At 44.1% G+C, this 26,903-nt stretch overlaps 1 protein-coding gene across 1 annotated transcript in view; it reads right to left on the bottom strand.

Moving 5' to 3' along the window:
* ERI3 (ERI1 exoribonuclease family member 3) overlaps window positions 1–26,903 on the bottom strand; it is a 249,393-nt gene that overhangs the window by 165,307 nt on the left and 57,183 nt on the right. The window contains exons 3-5 of the mRNA XM_030205573.1: window positions 14,440–14,556; window positions 6,004–6,063; window positions 4,839–4,930 (exon numbers count right to left, since the gene is read on the bottom strand). Coding sequence (XP_030061433.1) covers window positions 4,839–4,930; window positions 6,004–6,063; window positions 14,440–14,556 — 269 coding nt within the window. The remainder of the gene's footprint in view (window positions 1–4,838; window positions 4,931–6,003; window positions 6,064–14,439; window positions 14,557–26,903) is intronic.

Here is a 26,903-nt window from a genome sequence, read left to right as displayed (position 1 = left end):
ATATCTCAAAAAAGATATAATGGAATTAGAAAAGGTTCAAAGAAAAGCAACCAAAATGATAAAGGGGACGGAACTCCTCCCGTATGAGGAAAGGTTAAAGGGGTTAGGGCTATTCAGCTTGAAAAAGAGACGGCTGAGGGGGGGATATGATTGAGGTCTATAAAATCCTGAGTGGTGTAGAACGAGTAGAAGTGAATCAATTTTTTACTCTTTCAAAAAGTACAAAGACCAGGGAATACTCAATGAAATTAAATGGAAATACTTTAAAAACAAATAGGTGGAAATTATTTTTTCACTCAAAGAATAGTTAAGCTCTGGAACTCGCTGTCAGATGATGTGGTAACAGTGGTTAGCTTATCTGGGTTTAAAAAAGGTTTTGACAAGTTCCTGGAGAAAAAGTCCATTGTCTGTTATTGAGATGGACATGGGGGAAGCCACTGCTTGCTCTGGGATTGGTAGCATGGAATGTTGCTACTAATTGGGTTTTTCTAGGTACTTGTGACCTGGGATTGGCCACTGTTGGAAGCAAGACACTGGGCTAAATGGGCCATTGGTCTGACCCAGAATGGCTATTCTTATGTTCTTAGACTATAAACTGCACTGAACCCTGGAAAGGGGATATTAGTGGTATACAAGAACTGATTTGGATTTATGCACCCCCTGATGTCCCCAGCTCTTCAGCATCCCATCCCCTAACTTGTCCCCCATCCTATCACCTATCTCTTCCTCCTCCACTTCATCTCCTCTCCTGCATATGTCCCTAGCTCTTCCCCATCCCATCCCCTACCCCTGTCTCCTCCAGTTCATCTCCTCTCCTGCATATGTCCCTGTACCTCCTGGCTTCCCCAGCATTTCCCCCTCAAATAAACACACATCCCCTACCCAATCTCTTCCAGTTCATTTCCTCTTTTGTACATTCTCTTATTCCTGGTGTCCTCAGTTCTCCGCTTTCTCTCACCTCTTCCAGCTCATCTTCTCTCCAGCACATGTATTCCCTGGTGTCCCCAGCTCTTCCCCATCCCATCTCCTACCCCTTTCTTCTCCAGTTCATCTCCTCTTCTACGTGTCTCCTTATTTCCAGTGCCCCCCAGTCTACCCCCTTCTGTATACACACATCCCCTACTCCATCTCCTCCAGTTCAAATCCTCTTCTGCACATATCCCACTATCCACTGCTTCCTCCCCCCCCCCCCCCCCAAGTTCCATTAACCCCTTTTCCACCCCCAGTAAGTCCCTCTCCCAGCTTCTCTCCCTGAACTCCATCCCTCCAGCCTACCCCCCAGCACTGTCTTTGCCACACAGATGCTCACGCGTGCAAACACTGATGAAACTCCACTGGTACCCGTGGCCTGTCTGCACTGTGGGGCTCTTGCAGTCTGTGATCAGCACAATACTCAAAATCTTGTGCTGAACTCAAATTCTTGCAACAACAACATAGGACTTCAGCACCACTGACAGCAATCTGCAAGAACTGCATAGTACAGGAAGGCTGCAGCATCAACAGAATTTCAATGATGGCCACACCTCCTAGTGGCTTACAAACAATTCTCTACAGCATGAGGAAAATTCTGCATCTCAGAGGAATTTTACGTAAATTCTTCAATGCACAGTTGTGCAGAATTCCCCTGGGAGTATCTATAAGCACCTCCTCAGTAACTCTTACTTCCTTAATATCCATTTTCAGAGGTGCTGTCAAAGATTTCCATAACTGCTGAATCTTCGAAGTTCAAGACTTCTGCAAATCAAATGGATGCAGTATTATACTATCTTTTGAAACCTATTTCAACATGGTCCATTCCAACACAAGAGTACACAGTTCCTTCAGCTGATTCAACACAGAGGAAATTCTATTAGTAAATAACTTCCTCTTTGTCCTATTAATCAAATTTTGATATGCCTTCATTGACAGATTATAAGTATGACACAACCCCCCTCAGGCACCTTTTATGAAAATCCAGCTTAAGCTTCACTAATTCTGGCATAAACCAGGGCACTGGGGCTTGACAGTTACAGGCACCATCCAAAGGTGGTGGTGGAAGAGTCATAGATTTCTTCAATCTTCTCTTGCAACTCCTTATTGGGAGACTCTTTAATACACACACTCCAATGAGAAATAAACTTTTCAATACTTATTTTGTGGCATCTCCACTGCCAGACCTCAATGGTCCTCTCAGTGGTATAAAGCGGGGTATAAATGTTCTGAATAAAATAAATAAAATAAAAGGCACACCATGCTTATCCAATAAACCAGATTTAATAGCCCACCTCAAAAGCCAATAAAGCGTGGTCTAACCGTGGTATCAGAGTGCCCTTCAGATCCTAACACAAATGAACAATATTCTCAGATATGATCCAAGACCTCTCTCATGAGTGGGAAATTTCACTAACTGACTCATCAATTCAAAGAAGTCCTGTGCTAAATTTTCCAAACATCACTCAAATCCCCTAGAATGAAAGACCCACCTTACTATGGAAACAGCAAAACGTTCATCCCTCCCTCCCGCAATGTTCGATAAATCAAGTGTATGGTCTTAATTTTTTATTTCACAATCCCTCACAATATCAAAACTGATCATTGAACATGAAACAAGCTTGTAAATATAATCATGACCCTGCCATCTCTTTTATGAGGCCTATCACACTGCACAATCTCTTACATTCACTATGGATAGTCAAGTTTCAGTAATGAAAAAAATACCAATAGCATCCTGCAATATTAAATCAAAGAGTACTTGGACTTCGTTTCTAACTGACCTAGCATTTACCATAAAAACTTTTGTCTTGAGAGATGCTTCTCTTACCCATCTTTCCCCAATAACTGGCATCCTTTGCTACTGTGGTCAAAAACCTAGGCCGCAGCATATCTCTCACACCATTATCCCACACTGCCTCAATACCTCTTCCCCCACCATCTCAACAAATCCTAAACCACCCATATCAGTGAAACACAAAATAATAATAAAACCAACAACCTCTTCCTCCAATCCCCCATACAATCTTCCCCCTCTGCCTCTACACATCCTCTCTCTAGTGATATTATTTTTTTTTTTTTTGTTACATTTGTACCCCGCGCTTTCCCACTCATGGCAGGCTCAATGCGGCTTACATGGGGCAATGGAGGGTTAAGTGACTTGCCCAGAGTCACAAGGAGCTGCCTGTGCCTGAAGTGGGAATGCAACTCAGTTCCTCAGTTCCCCAGGACCAAAGTCCACCACCCTAACCACTAGGCCACTTCTCCACTGTTGCTACTATTTGAGATTTGAGATTCTACATGGAATGTTGCTTTTCCACTAGCAGTCGGCCCTTGCAGATCACCAATGTGGCCGCGCAGGCTTCTGCTTCTGTGAGTCTGACGTCCTGCACGTACGTGCAGGACGTCAGACTCACAGAAACAGAAGCCTGCGCAACCTTCTACATGGAATGTTGCTAGTGGAATAGCAACATTCCATGTAGAATCTCCAATAGTAGCAACATTCCATGTAGAATCTCCAATAGTATCTATTTGATTTTTGTTACATTTGTACCCTGCGCTTTCCCACTCATGGCAGGCTCAATGCGGCTTACATGGGGCAATGGAGGGTTAAGTGACTTGCCCAAAGTCACAAGGAGCTGCCTGTGCCTGAAGTGGGAATCGAACTCAGTTCCTCAGTTCCCCAGGACCAAAGTCCACCACCCTAACCACTAGGCCACTTCTCCACTGTTGCTACTATTTGAGATTTGAGATTCTACATGGAATGTTGCTTTTCCACTAGCAGTCGGCCCTTGCAGATCACCAATGTGGCCGCGCAGGCTTCTGCTTCTGTGAGTCTGACGTCCTGCACGTACGTGCAGGACGTCAGACTCACAGAAACAGAAGCCTGCGCAACCTTCTACATGGAATGTTGCTAGTGGAATAGCAACATTCCATGTAGAATCTCCAATAGTAGCAACATTCCATGTAGAATCTCCAATAGTATCTATTTTATTTTTGTTACATTTGTACCCTGCGCTTTCCCACTCATGGCAGGCTCAATGCGGCTTACATGGGGCAATGGAGGGTTAAGTGACTTGCCCAAAGTCACAAGGAGCTGCCTGTGCCTGAAGTGGGAATCGAACTCAGTTCCTCAGTTCCCCAGGACCAAAGTCCACCACCCTAACCACTAGGCCACTTCTCTACTCTTGCTACTATTTGAGATTTGAGATTCTACATGGAATGTTGCTTTTCCACTAGCAGTCGGCCCTTGCAGATCACCAATGTGGCCGCGCAGGCTTCTGCTTCTGTGAGTCTGACGTCCTGCACGTATGTGCAGGACGTCAGACTCACAGAAACAGAAGCCTGCGCAACCTTCTACATGGAATGTTGCTAGTGGAATAGCAACATTCTATGTAGAATCTCCAATAGTAGCAACATTCCTTGTAGAATCTCCAAGAGTAGCAACATTCCATGTAGAATCTCCAATAGTAGCAACATTCCATGTAGAATCTCCAATAGTATCTATTTGATTTTTGTTACATTTGTACCCTGCGCTTTCCCACTCATGGCAGGCTCAATGCGGCTTACATGGGACAATGGAGGGTTAAGCGACTTGCCCAGAGTCATCAGCCGCTCAATGGATCTCGTCACCGACTGTACTGAAGTATCTCACCCTAAGTGCCAAATTAAATTTAGGAATGAGTTTTACCTATTTAAAGATGTAGATCTGATCTCCACCTTTAACCAAACTCTGCTGGCCCTTCAGATTGAAATCATCTGCATATTTCCAAGCACACAAGACTCTTGTGCTTTGAGGGTTAAAGGGGCAGGAGTATCAGCAGATGTGGCAGAGTTTTGTGATCACCTTTATTCAGCACAGTACTCACATGAGTTTCAAATCCCAGTCTCCACAGGTGACGAAGATGGACTTGACACTTGGATCTAAAAGACCTTCCTTCCCCATCCACTCATCGACCCGCTGAAAGGCAAGAGAAGAAAGGAATGAGGAACAGAGATGAGCGTTCCTTTCAGTTCCGCAAGAGTCACACATTTCAAATTCAGATAAGCTCTTGTAATCTGCACAAGCAGAAAATTGTGATCTTATCCTACAAACACCTCTCCTCTCAGCATTTATTAACAAGTCTGAAAGAGGCAGTCATCCTACAGATGCTCCAGTCCAGATCTTATCGTGCGTAGCATGCTCTGCTCCCAAAAGGCAGCGCCTATGATGTGCAGTACAGGAGGTCGTCTTGTTACAAATAGTATTCATCCCTTCCCACATTTACTAAAAGGTGACTGCCTTTTAATATAGTTTATGTAAACTGGTCATCTCATTCTTTCTGGCTTGTTTTTAATTTTAGGACTGACGTACCTCCCTTCCTGCTTGAGATTCCGCCTCACAACCAATCATTTACCAAGGTGAGAAAGGGCGTTAATTTCAGGCACCAAATACCTTCATTTATGGATGCCAGGAGTCACCCCATAATTGGGCCACATCCTCTATAAGCCAACCACTGCTGTGAGACCCCTTGCTAGGAGGGAGAGACAGACAGACAGACAGACAGACAATAGCTCTGTTTGGAACCAGAACATATTTCACCCAAAGGCACTGCTGTCGTGCAATGGCTCGATTACCCTCGCCTCAGTGAGGTATTCATGAGATCTCCTGCGTAACAGGGCACAGCTCTATCGGGTCACCAGTGCAGCTAGCCCTCGATTTCTTTTTACGACATTAAGCACAGGTTCAGTAACAGAGCAACATAGGATGTTATAAGTCAGGATTCAGTTTCACAAGCAGACAGTAGACCAGATTGTTTGTGTCAGGAACCAAATTAGTATCTGGATTTTACCCAACATTTGTGAATTCCAGGATCTTTGCGGCAGATGTGCAAATGAGACAACTAGAGGGTGAACATTTAAGGATAACAGCAAAAGTTATCTCATAAAGCCTGAATCATAGTCACATTACACCCTGCTTGGCCCTAGAAAAAAAAGAGGGACATGGGACAATTCTGAGGAGCTACAAACGTTAGAAGAGGTCATGTCACTCACCTCAAGTACTTGATTAAGAGTTGGTTGGCCGTCCACCATATCCTGAATAATTCCAGTCAGCTGGGATTAAAACAAAAACATTTATCAAATAAGAAAAGAGAACATTTTTTTTTCTTTTAAGAACAGAGACATCACGTCACACTGTGCTTGTGTGCCTGGAATTTGAAGACTCTTTCACTACAAACATTCAAGCACTGCCCAGCTCACTCCATGTCAGGCCCAAGAATCAACTCCAGTTCTGGTTCTCCAACTACCATCTATGGGGGACACTGCATTCTAGGTGCTTTAGTCCTCCTCAAACAGATCTAGTGAAATATTTTTGGATAACATGAAATCATTTTAGTCCTTTAATTCAGAGCAAAGTTCCAGGGACATCCCTTCTGAGAATAAACCCTACAGTGTTTTATTCTGCATCCCTCAAGGCTGGACTACAACTCTTCTAGATTTAAGCCGCTTTTAGTTACCTCATGGCAAAGGGATATTTGGATTGGCGGCCGTGCAGAAACAAGTGTCTGGGAAATGTTGTGTACGGCCGACAGTGTAATAACAATGGATGTCCCAAAGGACTTCCTTTCTCGCTTTAGTTTCTCTTACTTGACTCAGCTGGATCCTCTTGCTCCCCTGGACCTACACCTCAGTTGGAATCAGGCTCTGTGAACTATGCCACCATCAAGCGTCATTCACATCCACTCAAGTTTTCCCTACTTTTAAACTTCTCCCCTCCCCCCATCCCCCAGTAAAACAATCCTTGGCCAAAAGTTGTAGATGGAAGCTCTCTGAAGAACTCTTGGGCAGATGACCAGAAGCAAACACGGGCGCTAGAGGCTATTAGCACCATACTAGTGTCTGCGTTTGTTACCGACCCATGATCAGAGCCCCCGAGCATGTCTAACAATGCGCTCACGGGCTCTGAAAGCAACTAACATGCACATGCATACTAAACAGAGCTCTTAGTGCAAGTAGCATGCAAATGCCTGCTAAACATATTCCTCCCCAATGATCATCGAGCTGGTTTGCACACCATTAGGGATGAATGGTGAGCCCTGTCCAGCATGTATTAGCATGCCCCCCCATTCCACCCAATATAAACCTCCTTGCAGAAACAGAACCCCGATCCCCAGCCAGCGACTCAAGTTCAGGGGACACTGGAGATCCGGTGGGTCTCCAGGCCCCTTACCCTCCCCTTGCACCCCCCCCCCCCCAAAAAAGCCCTGGAGGTCCAGCGGGCTGCAAATCAAACCCCCCAAATCTGGTGGTCTAGCGATCCTCCTTCTCGCCCCCCCCCTTACCTTTGCTGAAGGAGAAAGGTGAACTCCCTCCTCTTCCAGCAGCGTTGCCTTGAAAACGGCGATGCCCAGCCCTGCCCAGTGCATCCTGGGATGCGCTGACAAAACTCCCTTATGTGGTGTGAAGCCCCGCCCAGCGCATCCTCCTGTACTTTACCCTATCATCAGAAATAACAGCGCACATAAATTTGCATGCTATTATCTCGGATTACAGGGGCGGTAAAGCCCCGCGTTGTTCCAGCGCTATTTTTAGAGCGCTGTTTGGAACATCAAGGGGCTTTCGATCACCTGGGCACCAGTGCGCAAACTCCTTAAGCCCTGTAAATGTAAGCTGCTGCTGAGCGATGGCAGAGACTCCCTCCTTGTAAGGGATTTGAACCAAAAAACAACTGTCTAAGAATTGAGAAAGTTAGAAAATGATTGGAAGGATTTTTCTGTGTACATCCCTATCACAAAATAGAATCTAATTTCTTTTTCTATGCGATGTCCTTGTGACACTGTAGCTAACAGACTATTATGTGTAGTACATGTAGGATACAATTTATGATGATGCTACTACTACTACTGCTACTTAACATTTCTAGAGCGCTACTAGGGTTACGCAGCGCTGTACAATTTAACAAAGAGAGACAGTCCCTGCTCAAAGAGCTTACAATCTAATAGACAAGTGAACGATCGGTCCGATAGGGGCAGTCAAATTGGGGCAGTCTGGATTCACTGAACGGTAAGGGTTAGGTGCCGAACGCAGCATTGAAGAGGTGGGCTTTAAGCAAAGACTTGAAGATGGGCAGGGAGGGGGCTTGGCGTAAGGGCTCAGGAAGGTTGTTCCAAGCATAGGGTGAGGCGAGGCAGAATGAGCGGAGCCTGGAGTTGGCGGTGGTGGAGAAGGGTACTGAGAGGAGGGATTTATCCTGTGAACGGAGGTTTCGGGCGGGAACGTAAGGGGAGATGAGGGTAGAAAGATAGTGAGGGGTAGCAGACTGAGTGCATTTGTAGGTAAGAAGGAGAAGCTTGAATTGAATGCGGTATCTGATTGGAAGCCAGTGAAGTGACCTGAGGAGAGGAGTGATATGAGTATATCGGTTCTGGCGGAATATGAGACGTGCAGCAGAGTTCTGAACAGATTGAAGGGGGGATAGATGGCTAAGTGGGAGGCCGGTGAGGAGTAAGTTGCAGTAGTCCAGGCTCATTAACAGGTTTTCAGCCAGGTCTTACAAAAAATTAAAAATGACTTTGTAGGTTTTTAATACAGAGTTAAATATTAATTGAAATCTGCAGAATACACAGATGGTGCTGTTTTTCTTTTTAAACTTATACAGGAGGAAAAAAAAAACTTTTTATTTAAAAGCAGTTCTTTTGTTTTCATGATTTTAGACTGGATGCCACCAACTCCTCAGCACTCCTGGGGCCACCTGCTTGGAAACCTCTATTAAATGATGATATCTCACACTGTCAGATCGAACTGGTTAATGCAGTATGTGATGCGTTTGTGACATCCCAGCCAGAATGAACTTGACTCGCATTGTTTACTGTTATTTAATAAAAACTTTACTAGACAGGTAGGTAGGTCAAAGCATACAACTTAATATCCTTTAATGCTGAGCCAAGGGTATTTGAGAACCCGGGAGCAACATTTCAGAAACGGGAATAAACTCATCACTAACCATCACAATGGGGAGACCCGAGAGCCACGATCCCGTGCCATGCAAGGACACAACTTTCCTTTAAGCTTACTGATTTGTGTCGCCTCTTTGCAGATTAGAACGCTCAAGATGTGTGTGTTAAGAGGCTAAACAAGCCCTTGTAACCAAGAAGTGCCCAATCCTAAAGGCCCTTCTATGAATCACTAAAAGTACACCTCCCTCTCTGTCAATGACTGCAGTTTGTGCCTGGCGAACAGCACTCCAAATGCACTTAAGAATAGATTAAACCACAATTAAAATATAATTACATTTACTGAATGCCAAACTCCCAGCTTCCCCACAATCCATGGCGACATGACATTCTGCTAATGACTCCCATGGAATGGTAAATATATACCTTTCAGGGAGAATTTTTAATTTTCAGAAAAAAGCAGCCTTCCTCTAGGTGGCTTTTCTCTCAAGTTCATCAAGTGACTATTAGGTGGAACTTTAAGGAAGTGCTGGAGACGCTCTAGATTAATCTGTATTTTAATTGGGTAACTGCTGCCTACACACTCCCCAAGGTCTAAAAGAAAAATAAATTAGCCAGATGAAGTAAGTGTAGCCTTCTCTAGCACAGCTTCCTTTTAACCTCAAGCTCGCTCTTCCAACTGCCCATTCTCTTCTCTATGACATTTCTAATGCATCCTCTTCTGAAACTGAATGTAGCAAGTACATTCAGCTAAAAATGAAGAGTCTAGCGGCCCTAGGGTTAGTAGGGAATCTGACCTGTAGGCATTATGGTCTAAACGCAGACACTGAGGGAGGCCTGTAGCTTTCTTGTGCTTTGATACATAGATTCCTAAATAATGAACTGTCCCTTTACGCATATCCACTGAATATATCACTAAATGCATGGGTCCAAAATGATAATACTTAAACGCTGCCTCAACCAACTCTTAAATACATTGTAAGGAACCATTTTCTGTATTTATACAATCAAGAATTTGTGATTTTTCTTATTAGAGCTTTTACCAGTGTATATGCATGCAAAATGCCACACATAAAAGTACACGTAATGGCAACAATGAAAAGTACTTTTACATGACTCTGGTACAGGCGTGTTTGGAGGTGGATTTTCAGTATCGTCGTGATTTATGCACTTTTCTAACACACACATAGATTTACACCTGCTTCCAAGATATAAACGTATATGTGTTCATTATAAGCGTGATCTCGGCAGGAGTTTTGCTAGGATACTTTTTTTTTAATATATAAAATATAAAAAGGACACCTATGTAACACAGTAGATTATGGTAGATAAAGACCTGTACAGGCCTGTACGGTCCATCCAGTCTGCCCAACAAGATAACTTATATCATAAGGTATGATGTGTCATTATAAAACAGACCCAAACTTAGCCTAATGATTTCAGGGCCTTCTGAGTCAAAATCCTTTGAACAATCAAAACGGAACCAGTGCAGTGGCTCCAATGACCACCCTGTCAAGCAAGGTGCAGACAATTCAGGATAAGCCGGCAAATAAGGGTAATTTGCCCGACCTTGCTGGAGGGGGAGGAGAAAAGACTGTTCAATATCTCCAATCCAGCAAATTCTAGAAATCCAAACCAAAAGCTCAAATAAACATGACTGACTTCTTTACCAGGAGGTCAGACAGACGAGGGAACTTCACTGCATATAGAGGATTTAGATTCCAGAACCTCTCCACAAAGGAGAGACATAACCCGGATGGGCAAGCCTGACGGATGGAAAGCCGGGTTCAGCGATGAGAAAGTGGGAAGGAAAGCGAAAAGGAGGTAACCAGAGGAATGAGCCCCATATCCGTTCTTTTCAAAGATCAAGATACTTTTAGTGCATCTCAAAAACATTTCAATAGATAGGCAAGTGTGTGATTACATATTCTGATGCAAACCTCTGTCTTCCATACATGCCTATGCATAAAAATACAAACATGTGTGTATGCAACGCATAAACATGCCTGGGTGCACCTAAATATGTACCTCTGGCTGTACTAAGGATAACAGTGACAAAAGTTCATACATGGGGTGGACTCAAAGACCTTAAAACTAGTAAGACCTGTGATAAAAGAGCAGAAGGTACAAATGGACAGACAGGGTGGGCTAACATGGTCCTTTTCTTTTTATGGCTTTTGCATTCCCAAGACGACACATAAGCCTTCAAAGGTTTGTGCATGTTGCACTGATACCAGGAGTTTCTAAATCAGCCACATCCCTATGAAACTGCACTTCTGAGCCGTTTGAGGAGAAAAGACAGGAACAAGTTTATCTGAGAAGCGAGGCAGTGTGCAGATTGCATAAGCACTCGTCTCTGGTGGGCAATCAGATAATCAGGCCTTCCACACAAAGAATGCAATAAGCCCCTATCCCACCTAAGCACAGGGGCTGAAACAAAGCCCCTTAACTGCCATTTAACATGAAGGGCTCCTTCACATAAAGCCAAGAATACACATACCACAAAGCCCCTGCTTCAGAGCACTCGGCTATGATAAGCGCTGGAGGCAAAGCGAAATCCCCAAATCCCACCAAACATGCATTATTAGTAGAACCACCAGTGAAAGCCGAAACATTTATTTATTAGTTGGGTAAATCCTGTCCTGTAATCTCTTTCAAGCAGGGATTCTCAGCTGTGCTCATACACTGCCCCAAAAGCCTGCAACGCAATGGATGTGATGTTCTGTGCTATACACATCCACTACTCTCACAGCATTACTGCCAACAGAGCGGATCCCTCCTTATGAGAACCACATCTGGGGCTAATACACTTACAATGCAGCACAAGTGCAGAAAGAGCTGAGCACATAGATGACAGGCAGCAGGACTTTGCTCAAAGATGGCTTTTTATCTATGTGAAGAAAGATTAACGAATGGGAAAGTCATAAAATGTATGCAGTGACATGGATGGGAAAAGTTGACATTTGATTGACTATTATAGCAGGGGCATAGCCAAACCTCACGGTGGGAGGGGGCCAGAGGTTGGGGGCACATTTTGAGTGCTGCCCTGCCGCCCCCCCCCCCCCCCGCCTCACCCCCTCACAAACAAAACCTTTGCTGGCGGGGGACCCCAACCCCTGCCAGCCGAAGCCTTCTTCAGTGTGGTCTCTGGCGCAGCCGCGGTCGCTGCCTCCCCCCTGCTCTTCTTTCTTCTTGCTCTCGTCAGCGTGCACAGGAGGAGCAAGAAGAAAGAAGAGCAGGGTAAGGCAGAGAACGCGGCTACGCCGGAGACCGCAGAGCGTCAGCGTGCACAGGAGGAGCAAGAAGAAAGAAGAGCAGGGTCAGGCAGAAAACGCAGCTGCGCCAGAGACCGCTGAGCGTCAGCGTGCACAGGAGGACCAAGAAGAAAGGAGAGCAGGGGGCAGGAAGCGAACACGGCTGCGCCGGAGACCGTTGAGCGTCAGCGTGCACAGGAGGACCAAGAAGAAAGGAGAGCAGGGGGCAGACAGCGAACATGGCTGCGCCAGAGACCGCTGAACATCAGCGTGCACAGGAGGACCAAGAAGAAAGAAGAGCAGGGTCAGGCAGAGAACGCGGCTACACCGGAGACTGCAGAGCGTCAGCGTGCACAGGAGGACCAAGAAGAAAGAAAAGCAGGGTCAGGCAGAAAACGCAGCTGCGCCAGAGACCGCTGAGCGTCAGCGTGCACAGGAGGACCAAGAAGAAAGGAGAGCAGGGGGCAGGAAGCGAACACGGCTGCGCCGGAGACCGTTGAGCGTCAGCGTGCACAGGAGGACCAAGAAGAAAGAAGAGCAAGGGGCAGGCTGTGAATGCGGCTGCGCTGGAGACCGCGCTAAAGGTGGCTTTGGCTGGTGGGGGTTGGGGACCCCCGCCAGCCAAACCAGGAGCCCAGGCCTCCGTGCCCCCCCCATAGCTACGCTCCTGTGTTATAGTCAAAGACAAGTCAGATGGCTAAGCAGCTTTCTTGTTTTAACTAATATGCTACATAGAGGGCAATTCTTTAAAGAGGTGCTTAGACTCATTCTATAAAGGAAAGCAGAATGTTAGTGGAACTAGATATATACACAGGCAGGCACAAGCACTTAAAATAGCAGCCGTACAGCTCCCACAGGAGGCTCTTAAATAAATTGGACGGGCTGAAGATAGGACCCGAAGTGGTGAACTGGATTAGGAACTGGTTGACGGACAGACACCAGAGGGTGGTGGTGAATGGAATTCGCTCGGAGGAGCGAAAGGTAAGTAGTGGAGTGCCTCAAGGATCGGTGCTGGGGCCGATTCTGTTCAATATATTTGTGAGTGACATTGCCGAAGGGTTAGAAGGTAAAGTTTGCCTATTTGCGGATGATACTAAGATCTGTAACAGAGTGGACACCCCGGAGGGAGTGGAAAACATGAAAAAGGACCTACGGAAGCTAGAAGAATGGTCGAAGGTTTGGCAATTAAAATTCAATGCGAAGAAATGCAAAGTGATGCACTTAGGAAGTAGAAATCCACGGGAGACGTATGTGTTAGGCGGGGAGAGTCTGATAGGTACGGGCGGAGAGAGGGATCTTGGGGCGATAGTATCCGAGGATTTGAAGGCGACGAAACAGTGTGACAAGGCGGTGGCCGTAGCTAGAAGGTTGTTAGGCTGTATAGAGAGAGGTGTGACCAGCAGAAGAAAGGGGGTGTTGATGCCCCTGTATAAGTCGTTGGTGAGGCCCCACCTGGAGTATTGTGTTCAGTTTTGGAGGCCGTATCTTGCTAAGGATGTAAAAGAATTGAAGCGGTGCAAAGAAAAGCTACGAGAATGGTATGGGATTTGAGTTATAAGACGTATGAGGAGAGACTTGCTGACCTGAACATGTATACCCTGGAGGAAAGGAGAAACAGGGGTGATATGATACAGACATTCAAATATTTGAAAGGTATTAATCCGCAAATCAACCTTTTCCGGAGATGGGAAGGCAGTAGAACGAGAGGACATGAAATGAGATTGAAAGGGGGCAGACTCAAGAAAAATGTCAGGAGGTATTTTTTCACGGAGAGTGGTGGATGCTTGGAATGCCCTCCCACAGGACGTGGTGGAGATGAAAACGGTAACGGAATTCAAACATGCATGGGATAAACATAAAGGAATCCTGTTCGGAAAGAAGGGATCCTCAGGAGCTTAGCGGAGATTGGATGGCAGAGGCGGGGCTGGTGGTTGGGAGGTGAGGCTAGTGCTGGGCAGACTTATATGGTCTGTGCCCTGAAAAAGACAGATACAAATCAAGGTAAGGTATACACAAAAAGTAGCACATATGAGTTATCTTGTTGGGCAGACTGGATGGACCGTGCAGGTCTTTTTCTGCCGTCATCTACTATTTAAGTGTGCACCCTGCCCACACTCCACCCATGTGGAAACTACGTGCTATCGATGGTATCTGAAAGTACAGAATGTGGTGCGTAAATGGCTTATTGTTATTTATACACATCTGTGCAATGGCTACAATGCCGGCCTTTAAACGGTGGCCTCTTAACAACTGATGTTAAGAAACACATGATCTTGCTTTACCTCTGTGCAGAAGGGGGTGAGCTGAGCGTGCACCACAGGCTGTACGTATGTATGGAAGGTTGATTCTATCTCCATCGTCCTGCCATTTAACTTCAGGATGGGAAATTCAATAATTTCCTAAAATAACAAAAGAAAAAACAAACACAAAATTATCATCCTTCGTAAGTAATCGTTTCCATCATGTGTTTAGGGAAACAGACAAGATCATGCAAGATCATGCCGAGTTTGACAGTCACACCAGGGGTCCAGGCACAGCAAGGTCTACATGTTAACATGGCTCAGTTGACAGGGTAATAACTGGCATTTACTAGGTGCAAATACTGAATAATATGATTTACTCAAGGTATGGGACATCAAAGGAACAACATTCAGAGACCTGAATGCACCCCCAAAATTAATCCAGTTACCCGTTTTCAAGACATGCTCATGTGACTGCTGAACTACACAGATTTACTGGCAGTAATCAACACTGCATTCAAGTGAAGCTACAGCCATCTTCAACACAACAGCCACATGAGCCACCAACGTCTAGTAGAGCTATAGAAATAAGTAGTAGTAGTAAAGACCCAACTCAAGCCAGGACACTAGAAATCCATAACTTGGTTAACAGAGTCTTTTCAGATCCTGATACAAGCTATAAGAAAGTTTTGTTAATAGAAAGGTATGAATAAATTCACATAACATTACTTAATAAAGTAGTCCTTGGATTTCAAAGCATTCTTTGCAGCCTCTAGGTTATACGTTCCACAAATTGCAGATTAAGATGAAGACTATGGTCTGGACGTTCTGGTAAATCTGTCAGGTTCTTAGAAGCTGAGAAGGATAAATCAGAATTGCTTAACAAATATTTCTGTTCTGTGTTCCCAGAGAAAGGGCTGGGAGCAGGTCCACAGAAGAAAAACGTACCATGGAAATGGGAAGTGTGGAAGGTGTTGAACAGTTTTCAGAAGACTGTGTTTGTAAGAAGCTAACTAAACTGAAGATACAGAAAGCGATGGGGATAGATGAGATACATCTCAGGGTACTGAAGGAATTTAGGGAAGTTTTGGTGGCTCCATTGCCTGACATTTTCATGCCTCTTTAGAGTTGGGAATGGTTGGGGAGGACTGGAGAAGGAACGAGAAAGGAAGTAAGGAGGAGCTTGGGTACTACAAGCTGGTTAGTCTGATCTCTGGGGTGAGTAAATTAATGTAAACGCTTCTAAAAGAGAGAATAGTGAAGTTTCAGGAATCCAATTGTTTGCAGGACCTGAGGCAGCATGGTTTTCTACAGATAGGTCTTGCAGGACGAATCAGATTCGATTTTTTTGACTGGGTGACCAGTCAGTTGGATCAAAGGACAGCGCTAGATGTGGTATACTTAGATTTTAGCAAAGCCTTTGACACAGTTCCACATAGACGACTTATAAATAAGCAGGTGTGGATCTTCCACCTTCTAACTTCCAGTGGCCAGCATTCCTTTTTTAACTAAACTAATGGAATCATATGTAGGCCAATTATTTGCTGAACATATGGAAAAATTCTCCTGTTGTTTATACTCTCAATTTGGGTTCAAGACAGGCCATAATACTGAATCACTTCTATTAGTTTTGACCTCCTATGTAAGGAACTTTTTGTATTACTGCAGTTTGACATATCCGTCACATATGATGCAGTGGATCATGATCTTTTACTCACGTTACGTGAGGCAGGACTGGGGGCGGGGGGTGCAGTACTAAAATGGTTTCAGAAGTTTTTACAGAATAACAGCTATGCTGTTTAGAAAGATAATGTTCTCTCTCGATCCTGGTCCCCGGGCTGTGGGGGTGCCCCAGGGGTCTCCTCCGCCATCCCTCTTTTTCAATATTTTTATGGCTTCTTTACGAGATCTTTACTTTAATCCTGGGGAATTATTATTGTCTTACGCAGTTGATATTCTATTCATAGTGACGTATCACAGAATATACATGATGCTATGGATAAGCTCTCTCTCTCTCTGTGACAAAGATTCAAAATTGGGATTCTGCGAACTTGCTGAAATTAAATCCTAATAAAACTAAGATTCCTGTGGATTTGCTACCCTGGCTCTATAGCTACTAAAAAGAGATAGTCTTAATGAAGGATACTAATTTTCCAGTTGAAACAAAAACGAAACTGCCTGGAATAATTCTAGATTCATCTTTGTCCTTCACGTCACAAATTAGTCAACTACGGTAGAAAACTATTTGTAATAAGGTCTTAAATCAGTCAGCTTATGCCCTACTAGTTCAAATGTTGATCCTACAGCGCTTAGATTATTGTAATTTACATTATTTGAATCTACCTCTTAAGTTACTGAGAAAATTGCAATTGTTCCAAAATACCGCTATCACGTTGAAATTTTAACCTTAAGAAATAGGACAGTATTTCATTGTACAGAACTCGTTTGCATTGGCTTCCGGTGCAGCAGAGAATACTGTACAAATGGCTTTGGTTGTTTTTTTCAGGCTATTTATGGCCTCACTTCCTCCTTAATTACAGACTTGGTTAGTGCTCCCCTAAATAGATTTTCTGGGAGGCTTTATGGTTCGCTGATACTACGTCCAGTGGTTTTGAAGGGGGTTCGGTTCTTCAAGATAGTTAAGACCATTTTTTCAGATTTTATGATCCCTTATTGGAATGCGCTTCCAACTGATATCAGAACAGATGCTAATTAACTTTCTTTTTCACAAGAAAATTAACACGTATCTGTTTGCTTAGTTTTATTTTAATGATGGATAGTTTTTATTGAGTTTGCTATACTCTATTTGTATTTTAGATTGTATTCTGTTTATATTGAACTGCTGAAATGATGTAAACCGCACTTGACCGTTTAATGGGAGGAAAACGGTATATACTGATGTGTTGGCATTGGTATTGGTACTAAACTGACTGACTGGGTTAGGAGCTGGTTGAGTGATAGGTGATAAAGGGAGATGATAAATGAAATTCAATCATAGGAAGAGGATGTTACCAGTGGTGTGCCCCAGGGATCAGTCCTCACTCTTTTTAACATTTTTATGAGCGGTACTGCATAAGGGCTGTCTGTTAAGGTTTGTCTCTTTGTGGGTGATACCAAAATCTACACCCCTGAAGGTATAGACAGCATAATGATGGATCTAGTGAAGTTTGCAAGTTGGTCTATTTGGCAGCCAAAATATAATGCTAAAATAAATGCAGGGTCATGCATCTGGGTTGCAAAAACCTGATGGACCAGTACAGTATAGGGGGTGAAGTACATTTGCGCATGAAAGAAGAATGGAACTTCTGATAATCGTAACATAGTCAAACAGGTAGAAAAGGCGAAAGCCAGAAGGATGCTTGGGTGCATAGGGAGAGGAATGGCCAGCAAGTGAGAGTGCCTCTGTAGACGTCTCCTATGACCTCATTTAGAGCACTATGTACAGTTCTGGAGACCACATCTTCTAAAAGATATAAACAGGATGGAATTGATCCAAAGGGCGGCTACTAAAATGGTCACTGTTTTCATCGAAGTGTATGACAGGGGTGAACAACCATGGTCCTCCAGGGCCACAACCCAGTCAGGTTTTAAAGATTTCTACAATGCATAGATATCAGATCTTTGCTTACAATGAAACCAGTACATGCAAAACAGACTCACACATATTCAATGCGGAAATTTTAAATATTTGTCTGGGTTGTGGCCCTTGAGGACCATGGTTGACCACCCCTGGTATATGAGGACAGACTTAAGGATCTTAATATGTATACTTTGGAAGCAAGGCTGCAGAAGGGAGATATGATAGAGATATTTAAATATTGTTGTGCATAAGCGCACAGGAGATGAGTATTTCAACTGAAAGGAAGCTCTAGAATGAGGGAGTACAGGATGAAGGTGAAAGGGGAAAGTCTGAGAAGTAACCTCAGGAAATATTTCTTTATAGAAAGGGTGGTGGATGCATGGAATGACCTCCCAGTGGAGGTGGCAGATCTCTAAGAGAGAGGAAGAGATAATGCATGGGATAGGAGCTCTAAAGGAGAGAAAGATATAGCGGATAATGTAGATGGTCAGATTGAATGAGCAATATGGTTTTTATCTGCTATCATTTTCTCTGCTTCTATGTTATAGTTTCAGACCCAGCAACAATGAAAACCAAGGCCATCTCAGCCAGAAAACATTTGCATACAAAGACAAAATACACAAAAGCCATTTTTTTCTTTAACTCATAGGCAAGCCCATCTGTAACCACTGTTCTGTCAGAGTTGATGTGACTGACAAACTCAGGAGCCCAGTGTGGTTAGTAGGTGCCATCAGGTTTCAGCTTGAGATTCTATCCCTCCCAGGGATCAAAGGTCCTCTGCTCGTCTAGCTGCATGTGCTGGCATCCCTAATTGCAAAAGGTTGACCAGATATGCTTTGGCCCCTTTAGCACTTTGTATCATAGCAGTACCTCTTTTAGCCATCTTCTTAATTTAAATGGCTTTCCGGTGTCACACTGTCTGATCCAATTGTCATGAAGAGCCTGATCTTAGAATACAGGTCAAAGCTAAATAACAATCCTGTTTCCAAGTAAGTATAAGCACAGATGCTTGTTCTAAGCCTCTTCATTGACTAGTGCATGGGGGGGGGGGGGGGGGGGGGGGGGGGGCTCCCCATTGCAAGGCTTGTGCTCACAGTGACCAGTACTCAAATCACACTCTGGTTCTTGCCTCTGTTATTATTTAGAATTAGCTCACATCTTTTCACTGGCAGCTCACAACAGATTACATTTTTCTTATCCCTGGAAGGCTTACAAACTAAGTTTGTAGTTGAGGCAGTGGAGGGTTAAGTGACTTGCCCGAGGTCACAAGAAGCATCACTAGGATTTGAACCCTGGCTTTCCTGATCTAATTCTCAGCCCAATGACTACAGCAGCAGGCAAAATCCAGGGAACGTATTTTCCAAAAAAACAATACAAACATCTATAATATAAACTACTACATCATTCACTACCAGAGCAAAGAATCTTTGGCCTTCCTTTTTAGGTTCACTTGATACTGTAGGTCTGCCTACAGGTCAATTGCATAGGTGTTAATATTGCAGGGTTCTTTACTGAATCCTGGGCCTCTCACCCATCTCTCTATGGCAGACCCCCATGAATTTCAGGATCCTTATGCAAAGTCCAGAGATCATATCCAGTATGTTAAAGTGCTGTATATGTAAGTGTGCAGAAGTCTGTTTAGACCAATGCGTCTACTCTACAACAGTCTTTTTAAAGACTATTGTGCTACTTTGAAGATTTTTCTTCATCATTTTTCAGAAGCATTCTGCGAAAGTGACTCCTGATGCAGGCCTAACAGCCAAAACACGACATTGTGTCGAGTCTTCATACTTCAATAAACTTTCTTATCAATATACATCTTCCAGTCTTTGGTATCCTTGGTCGCTCTCCCACTTTTTTTTTGTTGCCCTCTCTGGTCACATCAGGTCATGTGACCGGCAATATTTTGTTGCTCGATTTCGCCTGTCGATATTGTGTACCTGGATTTTCAAAAGGTATTTGACAAAGTACCTCATGAAAGACTCCAGAGGAAATTGGAAAGTCATGGGATAGGAGGTACTGTCCTATTGTGAATTAAAAACTGGGTAAAAGATAGAAAACAGAGAGTAGGGTTAAATGGTCAGTATTCTCAATGAAGAAGGGTAGACAGTGGGGTTGTGCATGGGTCTGTGTTGAGACTGCTGCTTTTTAACATATTTATAAATGATCTAGACATGGGAATAACTAGTGAGGTAATTAAATTTGCCAACAACACAAAGTTATTCAAAGTTGTTAAATTGCATGAGGGTTGTGAAAAATTACAAGAGGATCTTACAAGACTGGGAGACTGGACATCCAAATGGCAGATGATGTGGGAAAGAGGAGCCTGAACTATAGCTACGTGATGCAAGGTTCCACATTAGCAGTCACCGACCAGAAACCCTCTGTTCAGTGTGCTGAGGCAGCATACAAAGCAAACAGAATGTTAGGTATTATTAAGAAAGTAATGGAAAATAAAAACAAGGATGTTATAATACCTCTGTAGTGCTCCATGGTGCAACCGCACTTTGAATACTGAGTGCAATTCTGGTCGTCATATCTCAAAAAAGATATAATGAAATTAGAAAAGGTACAGAGAAGGGCAACGAAAATGATAAAGGGAATAGGATGACTTCTCTTTGAGGAAAGGCTGAAACGATTTGGGCTCTTCAGCTTGGAGAAAAGACGGCTAAGGGGAGATATGATAGAGATATAAAATGCTGAGTGGAGTGGAACGAGCAGACGTGAATCGTTTGTTTACTCTTTCCAAAAATACTAGGACTAGGGGGCAAGCAATGAAGCTATAAACTAGCAAATTTAAAACAAATCGGAGAAAATATTTCTTTACTCAACATGTAATTAAACTCTGGAATTCATTGCCAGAGAATGTGGTAAAAGCAGTTAGCTTAGCGGGGTTTAAAAAAGGATTGGCTAGCTTTCTAAAAGAAAAGTCCATAAGCCATTATTAAATGGACTTGGGAAAATCCACTGCTTATTTCTGAGATGAGCAGCATAAAATGTATTGTACTGTTCTGGGACCTTGCCAGGTACTTGTGACCTGGATTGGTCACTGTTGGAAACAGGATACTGGGATTGATGGACCTTCGGTCTGTCCCAGTATCACAACACTTATGTTGCAGGTCATGTGACCAGAGAGAGCGCAGTGAACGATCACAGGTAGAGCATAAGTACATAAGTGTTTCCAGTCCTCCGTATATATTTTTGAGCTCTAGTGGCATCCCACACCATCTCCACTTAACTTTAGGATAAGTTCACTGTGCCTGAGATCATGGCTTGTTGGTATGTGGTTTTACGTCGTTTTTTTTCTATTTAATTTATTCTTTCTATCCAGGGATAACCCTCTCTTACAGGACAAGAGAGGGATAAGAAAGTAGCTAGAATGGTAAAATTTAGTCATACCTGTTAACTTCTTTTAGTCCAGCCACACTGGACTAAAGAGAAGGTGGTAGAGAGCTGAAACTTCCAGTGACATCACTGGGACACAGGCTCGTGCTCTGCTGGAACTTTCCAGAATGCCACAGCAAAAACACTAAGGTCCTATGAGCTACCCCAAAGCACCATCTGCCACTGCAGTACAATTAGCTTCCATAATTAACCTTGAACCTAAACTATATACACATTGATAAAAAAAAGAGACAAGATAGCCTCTAGGCTGCATTCTTCCAGGGCGGGTCCCAGACTGGAATGGCTGGACTAGAGGAAAGGAATAAATAGGTATGACAATTTCTCCTTCCTTAACATCCCAGCCACACCTGTCTGGATACATGGGATGTACCTAAGCATAATCTCACTGGGAGGGGAAGACGAGGCCACCTGGATATCACCCTGCCAAAGGCTGAGTGGTGTCTTGCTGGAACATCACGTCTGTAATGCTTCACAAAGGAGCGAACAGACAACCAAGTGGCTGTCTTACAAACGTCTTTGGGTGAAACTACGCAGGCCTGTGTCCACAGGTAGAATGGGCCCTGAGGCCTCTCACAACTGGTTTGTTCTGACAAATATATACCACTTTGATCCAGTTTGCTATTGTTGCCTTGGAAACGCTAGACTCTTGCGAATGGAACAATACAAATGGTTTGAGAGACAGAACTCATTTGTTTCCTGCAAGTAGTGGAGCAACATTCTACACATATCCGGTTTATAAGGCTTTCTGAGCTAAGTGCCCATTCCCCAGTCCTCGAATGCAAAAAAGCAAACCTCTTGACTAATATAAAATTGGGGGGGGGGGGGGGGGGGGGGGGGAAATCACCCTTTGGCAGAAAGGCCAGGACTATACGGATGGAAACAAACATCTCAAATGGATAAGTAGGGGTCCCGACAAAAAAAGAGCCTGAAATTCTGGAACCATGAACGTCAAAGCTTTGTTTGTGCTTTTTACCAACGCATCTTGTATACTCGTCAATCATAAGTCTTTTTAAAGGCTTGATTTGGTTTGCCTTCATTTCCACCTACTGGTGTTTACCGCATAAAGACTCCTGAGGCAGGCTTTGTTCGCCGAAACATGGTGCCATGTCGAGTCTTACCTACTGTTAACGAAGATTTTTTTTTTATTTTTCATCTCCTTGGTTTTGTTTGGAATTATCCTGTTGATCACGCTACTTCTTTGTTTCTGCATTTCCCCTTCTAGCGGATCCAGTTTCTCCACTTCGGTGGTTGTCTTTTGTACCCAATGGGTTGGAATGGAGGGAAGAGAGAAAGCGCAGGAAGGAAAGGGTAGGGGAATGGATGTTGAACTCCAGAGTAAGTAGAGGAAAAGACAGTAGGCCACAGTGATGTCAAACTATAGGGAGGTGGAGAGGGTGAGAGGGAGGGAGAGATGGACCCGGAGTGAGAGGTATGGAAGAAGGGGAAAAGAAAGGTAACAAGCTGGATGAGCAAAGGGAAAGGAACACAGAGAAGAGAGGCAAGGAGGAAGCATAGAGAAAGGGACACAGCGGTACAATGTGGGACATGGAGCGGGGGAGGGGGGGGGGAGAAAGAGTCACCGAGAGGGCACACACTGAACATGGGGAGAGGATAGAGATAGGGGTGCAGAGGAAAAAAATGGACAGACACAGAGAGAGAAGAAATGTCAAAAGGCCAGGAGACCCTGGAAAGAGATTAAAAAAAAAAACCCCAAACAGAGAAAAGCAGAAGAGAGATAATAGAGGTAGGAAAAAAAATAAAAGTATGTCTTTTTTTCCTGAATTTATTAATTGTAATATGTCAGCTTTGGGAAATGTGCATCTCTGATATCTTACATTTCAGTTTATATTTCTATGAAGGTTTTCTATATAGGGCTGTAAAGTTTTGTATACTGGAGCTGTGAAGGGATTCTTCACTACCTTGAGAGAAATGGTGTTATAGGGAGCCCATCTTAACTTTTCCGCCTGAAGCCCATTCAGCCCTTGCTGCATCGCTGGCCCTGACTAACGGACAGGGGCAAGAGCAAAGTTGTTAGGTGCAACCACCATTGCTAGGCCAAGGACCTGTGCATTGGGCCCAGGACTACAACCAGCCTGAACACTCTTACCATCTGCTAGAGGTAGAGAAATATGGAAAAGTTCCAAAAGAGCACCAGAGACCCGGTAATGTCTATTAGATTGTAAGCTCTTTGAGCAGGGACTGTCTTTCTTCTATGTTTGTGCAGCGCTGCGTATGCCTTATAGCGCTATAGAAATGCTAAATAGTAGTAGTAGTAGTAGTAGTAGGTAATGTCACTGGCAGTTTCAGCTCTCTATCTCCATCTGCTGACAGGAAAAGGGACACGATCCGACTTGTCCAGACTGGTTGGGACAGTAAAGAAAAACCTAGGTATATTTGTGTCACTATGGCCTCATTCTGAAAGTTCTGGGATCTGTCTTACTATTGAGTCTGCCTGCAAAGACAGCAGTATGGGGAGCTTGCATGCAGGATTCTCTTTCTTCCCCTTCCAGGTGAACCAGTACTGTGACTGAAGCTCAAGGCAGCATTGCTGCTGTGGCTCCTTCACAGTCTAGATCTCTCAATCAAAACTGCTGCAAAAGGTATGAGAAACAGTAGAACAGAATGGTGCTAAAAAAAATGGAACTTTCGGTCTAAAGTTGCTGGTCTTAATACACTCTCTAACAGCACTGCCATTAAGGCACAGCTGCCGGGAAGTGTAACAGTAATGGCCCCCACTATGCTGCTAGGGTCGCTTTACTCATACTACCCCTCTCCTCAAGTCGCTTCACTGGCTCCCTATCCGTTTTCGCATCCTGTTCAAACTTCTTCTACTAACCTATAAATGTACTCACTCTGCTGCTCCCCAGTATCTCTCTACACTCGTCCTTCCCTACACCCCTTCCCGTGCACTCCGCTCCATGGACAAATCCTTCTTATCTGTTCCCTTCTCCACTACTGCCAACTCCAGACTTCGCGCCTTCTGTCTCGCTGCACCCTACGCCTGGAATAAACTTCCTGAGCCCCTACGTCTTGCCCCATCCTTGGCCACCTTTAAATCTAGACTGAAAGCCCACCTCTTTAACATTGCTTTTGACTCGTAACCACTCGCCTCCACCTACCCTCCTCTCCTCCTTCCCGTTCACATTAATTGATTTGATTTGCTTACTTTATTTATTTTTTGTCTATTAGATTGTAAGCTCTTTGAGCAGGGACTGTCTTTCTTCTATGTTTGTGCAGCGCTGCGTATGCCTTATAGCGCTATAGAAATGCTAAATAGTAGTAGTAGTAGTAGTAGTAGGTAATGTCACTGGCAGTTTCAGCTCTCTATCTCCATCTGCTGACAGGAAAAGGGACACGATCCGACTTGTCCAGACTGGTTGGGACAGTAAAGAAAAACCTAGGTATATTTGTGTCACTATGGCCTCATTCTGAAAGTTCTGGGATCTGTCTTACTATTGAGTCTGCCTGCAAAGACAGCAGTATGGGGAGCTTGCATGCAGGATTCTCTTTCTTCCCCTTCCAGGTGAACCAGTACTGTGACTGAAGCTCAAGGCAGCATTGCTGCTGTGGCTCCTTCACAGTCTAGATCTCTCAATCAAAACTGCTGCAAAAGGTATGAGAAACAGTAGAACAGAATGGTGCTAAAAAAAATGGAACTTTCGGTCTAAAGTTGCTGGGCTTAATACACTCTCTAACAGCACTGCCATTAAGGCACAGCTGCCGGGAAGTGTAACAGTAATGGCCCCCACTATGCTGCTAGGGTCGCTTTACTCATACTACCCCTCTCCTCAAGTCGCTTCACTGGCTCCCTATCCGTTTTCGCATCCTGTTCAAACTTCTTCTACTAACCTATAAATGTACTCACTCTGCTGCTCCCCAGTATCTCTTTACACTCGTCCTTCCCTACACCCCTTCCCGTGCACTCCGCTCCATGGACAAATCCTTCTTATCTGTTCCCTTCTCCACTACTGCCAACTCCAGACTTCGCGCCTTCTGTCTCGCTGCACCCTACGCCTGGAATAAACTTCCTGAGCCCCTACGTCTTGCCCCATCCTTGGCCACCTTTAAATCTAGACTGAAAGCCCACCTCTTTAACATTGCTTTTGACTCGTAACCACTCGCCTCCACCTACCCTCCTCTCCTCCTTCCCGTTCACATTAATTGATTTGATTTGCTTACTTTATTTATTTTTTGTCTATTAGATTGTAAGCTCTTTGAGCAGGGACTGTCTTTCTTCTATGTTTGTGCAGCGCTGCGTACGCCTTGTAGCGCTATAGAAATGCTAAATAGTAGTAGTAGTAGTAGCTGCTACTCATCTTACTTCTCATAAGATGCATTATCTCAAACACACTAGCAAGCTCTGTGAACAGACATTTCCTCCTGCTCCTTTGGGCTTCCAGATCAGTTGGAACCAGGGCTTGGATTTTGTGCCACGAGTCTTCATTCACAATCACCCTGCGATTTCCACTCTTTTTACAGCCAACCCAACTTACAATGACCACCTTTGGCTAGAGGCCACAGGCTGCAGCTCCAGCTCCAGCTCCCTCAAGAACTTGGCATAAGAATACATTATTAGGTGTAGCCAGTAGGTAGTACCCATGCAATGGATAGCTCTCCCCCACACCCAGAGCCAATGAGCAGCTTCTCCACCACATCCCCAGTTCCAGCTAGCAGAGGAGCAAAATCTGGCTTCAGGAATCTCAGCCAGGTCTTACACTAAACCAACAGGCTACAATACATCTTCATCAATAAAAATACCAACATGTTCCTCACTGTTTTCCTCAAGAAAAATGTTTTAAAATTATTGACAGTTCCTCCTTTCATTATGTGTGCTGCACTGTTCATTAACACACACCCCGGTAAGTATCTGACAACCTTAGAGGAACACCTCCCCTCAAAAAACGAGAGAGAGACCCTCAGGGTTCAGAAAAGGGGTTTGAGTGGAAGCTAACCCTGCACATAATCTTGCATCAGACACCAACACACAGAATATGAAAATCAATGGTAATGAGGCTAATAACCATTCCATCCTGATGCAAAGAACTACACAGGCTTTAACACGAGCACAATACAGGAACTTGAGCAGCAGGTCTGAGGAGGTGTAGAAGGGTTAGTTCATTCTTCTGCAGCACAATACCTGCAACTTTTTCATGGCCTCCATGAAGAACAGGGGTTTTAAAAAAAAAAAATCCAGACAGAAAGGGGGAAGTGATGATTCTGTTAACTTATTTTTTTTTCTGGCCAGATCTGTTATCAGCACACATCTGTGCATGTGGTGGTATGTTATTGTGTGCAAAAACGTAAGGAATAGAAACGTCTGTGATGTCAATATTTATGCACAGAATAGCATTCCAGCATGGTCACAGATGTGTGCCGATACCTTTTCGTCTCAGACATGCACACAGTACTAGTTGCCCTTAGTGCAAAAACTTGTGTACACATCAAATTTGTAATTAATTAGCTTACTATATTGGGTATTACATTTGTGTTAGAAGCTGTGCACTCAGACATCAGTGCATGG

The sequence above is a fragment of the Microcaecilia unicolor genome, chromosome 6 (assembly GCF_901765095.1).
Source record: "Microcaecilia unicolor chromosome 6, aMicUni1.1, whole genome shotgun sequence".
NCBI lineage: Eukaryota > Metazoa > Chordata > Amphibia > Gymnophiona > Siphonopidae > Microcaecilia > Microcaecilia unicolor.
This window is presented reverse-complemented; position numbering and strand designations above follow the sequence as displayed.